At 37.9% G+C, this 4375-nt stretch overlaps 1 protein-coding gene across 2 annotated transcripts; it reads right to left on the bottom strand.

Moving 5' to 3' along the window:
* Nucleotides 1-1134: 1134 nt before the first annotated feature.
* LOC106619172 (membrane-bound alkaline phosphatase) lies at nt 1135-3277 on the bottom strand. 2 transcript variants are annotated; one of them, XM_036363362.2, is made up of 4 exons: nt 3059-3277; nt 2674-2996; nt 1595-2609; nt 1135-1536 (listed from the first exon to the last, which is right to left on the bottom strand). In XM_036363362.2, the coding sequence occupies exons 1-4, from the start codon at nt 3120-3122 to the stop codon at nt 1358-1360; spliced, it is 1581 nt and encodes a 526-aa protein (XP_036219255.1). In that variant the 5' UTR covers nt 3123-3277; the 3' UTR covers nt 1135-1357. The 2 variants fall into 2 exon arrangements, with proteins under 2 accessions (XP_036219255.1, XP_014092646.1); XM_014237171.3 differs by having other exon boundaries at nt 2674-2993; nt 3059-3242.
* Between the last annotated feature and the right edge of the window lie 1098 nt (nt 3278-4375).

The following is a 4375-nucleotide window of genomic DNA, read 5'->3' as shown; positions in this document are numbered from 1 at the left end:
GTATGTGTAAAAACTGTACTCTTAACCCATTTTTGTGTTAATTATATATGTATTCAAAAATTAAATCGGTTTGTGAAGATTTCTTAGGAAGAAGCTTTAGACATTAATGCTGTCGGTATTGAAATTTTGTATTTTTAGTTTCACTATATTCATCCAAACTAATGTTTGCAAAGGGATGTTAAATTAAATAGAGTAGTATCTCTAAATAACCTATAAAACGGGTTGATAAGTGGTTCAGATATAGATCAATCATAGCGTGTATAAGATCTATTGCAACTATTACATAGATCGCTCGTATAATATGAAATTTGTTAAGTAGGTGTATTCGTTCGTTTATACCATAAATACCTAACGGCCTTTTTTTATATCCAAGAAATCACTCCAACAACGCCAGTATATCCATCGATCTATTTATACTAAATCGAATTGAGTTATACTGCAGTTTTTCAATAGGTTCGGCAAATCTACTGCAAATGAGGCTTAGCAAACATACAAGTATGATTCAAGAGTTTGAGTAATCAAGCGAAAATGTGCTGCTTTCGAGAGGATCGCAGCATAAGCAGCGAGGTGATGAAAGGCTGGACAACTGTGCACATGAGAGAGAGTTCATGAAGTTGAATAATGACAAGTGCCCTTCATAGAACACTAAATACGACGTATGTTGCATGAAATGTTGTACACCACCTTTATTGTTTCAGTAATTGCCTCTTAGTTATGAGTGTCGTTGTGCCTATTGTAATGTATCAAGCAGTAAAGGGCCAATAGAATAGTTCTCTCTTACAGTAGATTGGTGTATTTTGGTTTAGGGGTCAAATTATCTAGGATAATATAAGGAATAACACTTAGATTAGTTGGAAGGCAAATTAATATAGAGAGTGAAGTGTGCTGTGAGGTTCGACAGCAACTCAACTTAGAATGAAATTCAATATCAGGCATTCCAGCAGATTTGGCATAAAGCTCTTTATTAAGCAAGTACTGAAAGCAAAAGATTTGTATACCTTATGGCAGAACCATTAACTGTATGGTCCATAATATGGTGATTTGGTTAACCTAAGCTAAAAGCTGTCGGGTGGTAACTTCTTCCTTACATAGCGAAATTAAGTTTACAAAGATTCTATAAAAGCCAAAGAAGTGTTACTTTTTAATCTCTTTATTTAAATATAGCACATGCATACAAGAACAGAGTGTTATCTCCAGCCGACAGAATTAGCATGCTTAGCACTAAGTTGACTTGCGATTAAACGAGTTTCTGGGCGGACGTTTATCATAAACGAACGTTTGTTGTTTTTTATCATTAAATGTATGTATGCTTTTAAATATGTTTGCATATATTTAAAACGGCTTGGTTGCTTAGAACTTAATCGCAAGCTTTAGCGCCATCACCAATACAGGCGGCATAAGCCATCATATGTGGCAGAGTATTCTGTTGGAGTACACCGCGGAAGAGATGCTCCCAAGGGCCGGAAGCGAATATGCCCACATCATCACCACCATGCACACCATCGTTAACGCTAATATAACTGGGGAAGACGAAATCTGCCAACACAAAAATCACAATCAGTTCATTTCTTAAAAATCTCATTGTGATACTAACCTGGATCTCCGAATTGACCCTCTAATTCGATGCGATCGCCATACTCATCCAAATATTGCTGAGGACCAGCTGCATAGTTGAGTGTGGCATAGTGTACACCGTTCCTGTCATAGCCGATTTTGTTGATATTCAAAATATCATTGCCACGTTCGGGATAACCGGAGATGCTGAGTGGATGGGCGTGATCGGCGGTAACGACGATGAGTGTATCTGCGGGATCTGTTATATTACGCGCCAACTCTACAGCCTTTGCGAATTCCAAAGTCTCATCAAGACTGAGACCAGGCTTATTTGCGTGATTACCGTAATCGATGAGACCACCCTCAATGAAAACGAAGTAACCATTCTTGTTCTTGCTCAAAAACTTGATTGCTGTTTCGGTCATTTCGGATAAGGTGGGCTCACTTTCGGTAGCATGAAGATGGTAATTCATCAATTTCGATTGGAAGATACCCAAAACGCTGGTGGTTTTTTCAATATTGATTGCGTTCATCTGTTTGCGACTGCTGACGAAAACGCCACCTTCATGTCGGCGTTGCCATTCGGAGAGCAAATTCTTACCATCCGAACGTTCACCGGGTTTACCGAACGGATCGATCATCGTTTTTGGTAAAAATTTACCAATACCACCACCCATTATGAAATCCAATTTACGTCCCGGTTCTTCAGTAACCAGCTGTGTGGCAATATCAATGCAATCTGATGTGTAATCGTCATCGAGATAGGTGCGTACATCGGTATCACATTCCCACATACGATTCGAGACGTGCGCATAACCGCCACTGGGGCTGGCATGCGTCAATGTGGTTGTAGTGATGAAACCGGTAGATTTACCAGCTGCCTGTGCCCAATCGTAGAGGGATGTAAGATCATTAGCTGGATCCATAGCACCCTCACAGTCGTTATAGGTCACATTTGGGCCAATACCTAATGACAGGACATTGGTTTTAACGCCTGTGAGGTATGCAGTCGAGGTACAAGCCGAATCAGGTACTTGAACATTAGCACAATAGGTCTAAAGACATATTTTACGTAATAAAATTAATTTCCATTTATGTATGTCTTTGGTGAAAACTTACTCTGCTCAAACCGGTGTACGGGAATTTCTCAAAGCTCAGTTGCGACTCCTCACCCGGTTTACCTTCACGCTGTCCCTTAAGTATACGCGCCGAGGTAACCGTGGTCAGCGACATGCCATCACCAAGGAAAAAGATGACATTCTTAGCTTTGTTAGTATTAAGTTTGTCGGCCAAACGTTTGCTAATTTCGTCATTCGCCGATTTGCGCCAAAAGTTCGGGTCGAGTTCCTCCACAGGCACAGCGGAATTGTCAACTACCATACCGCTAGCCAACATATTTGCACGTGAAAGCGTTGGTCTGAAGAAGTCGTGAGGATCCTCTACTGCGTGTGGCATGTGTTAGTTAAAAACTAATTGGAGATCAATGCAAATTTTGCTTACTTACGATCGGACTTTGCTGTGACCACTAGTGTCAGGACGATGATGAAACTTGTTGCGAACTTCATCATTTTGTCAAGCGTTGTCCTTCTTCGTTGGCTGAAGTTCGTTGCTCTGGAGTGTAGTGTCTTTTTAACTTACTGCAGCTTGCTTAGTTGGGAGACTAGCACTGATTCGTCAGAATTCCGTCACTTGAATTTATAGTAAGAGAAAAAAATCTGCACGTGATAAACGTTTCACCATTAGAAATTTCATCATCACTGCCTTATATACTATTTTTTTTTTGTTTTCGCTTTATACTTTCCGAAATCACTTTACTTGCGAACCTTTATTCGACATGACGCAGCAAACAACAAGCTTTATTAAATGTGCTAGATATAAGACTCATTATGCAGCCAATAAAGTCTAATTTAACCCATGAATGAATAATTTTTCACCAAAATCTTTTTACCACCTGATCAAATTTGACCCGGACTGATAAAAGTCTTTATTATCGGCTTCAAAATAGGAGTCTTAGCCAATAAATGTATGCCAATGCGTTATCCAATATTTCATAATATTGTTATAAGCCCTTCAGTGCCTTTAGCGAATTTTGATACCTTCGACGTCGTAGTCATAAACCAACGTCTTGTTAACAGTAATGAAGCATTTGATGAGTGTTGGTTCCTAAGCTACGTATCTCTTTTGTGATCTCTACTCAACATCGCTTTTAAAAACGATTTAGGTCTTTCGGTTGTACCAGTCTAAGAAAAAAAAACTTTTTTTCGATACGGTTTACATTAACCAGTCCGGGTCAAATTTGATCAGATGATATATATTTATTATAATCAAAAAACTGAGTAATTAAAAAACAGAAAGCTGTTTGAGACAAATTTTACGATTTTCGGTTTGTTATTCACTTTGGTTAGAAATGCTTTTTGACATCTTTACTTGGGAATATTTGTTCAGGATATCCTTTTTATTAAAATTCAATTTTTTGTATCTCTTGATTACGATCGCACTTTAGTCAAAAGCTTTTCTCTTTAGTAATAAGTTATCGATTCAATAAATTTGTTTACAAATTAGAGGTGGGTTAACGATATAATTTCGAAGAATACTCTTTTCCGATACAAAGTATAGTATGATTTGAGCTATTTATAGTAAATTTATTTTCTCAGTTTTTCTATTTGAATCGTCGCCTGAATGGGTTAAGGCTATAATATTATATAATTTTAATAACACGGTTATGATAAAGATTAGGCTATTATTCGACACGTTTTGGCTGTTTTTAAAAATACCATCATGACATCTGTAGATTAAGATTTGTATCTAGGTATATAAGCGT

The sequence above is a fragment of the Bactrocera oleae genome, chromosome 4 (genome assembly GCF_042242935.1).
Source record: "Bactrocera oleae isolate idBacOlea1 chromosome 4, idBacOlea1, whole genome shotgun sequence".
Taxonomy (NCBI): domain Eukaryota; kingdom Metazoa; phylum Arthropoda; class Insecta; order Diptera; family Tephritidae; genus Bactrocera; species Bactrocera oleae.
This window is presented reverse-complemented; position numbering and strand designations above follow the sequence as displayed.

Excerpts from the sequence above, each read along its gene's own strand:
- LOC106619172 (XM_036363362.2), bottom strand. The coding sequence starts at position 3,122 with ATGATGAAGTTCGCAACAAGTTTCATCATCGTCCTGACACTAGTGGTC. Across the intron at positions 2,997-3,058 it reads GGTCACAGCAAAGTCCGATC|TAGAGGATCCTCACGACTTC; the intron begins GTAAGTAAGCAA and ends TGCCACACGCAG. Across the intron at positions 1,537-1,594 it reads GGGTCAATTCGGAGATCCAG|ATTTCGTCTTCCCCAGTTAT; the intron begins GTTAGTATCACA and ends TTGTGTTGGCAG.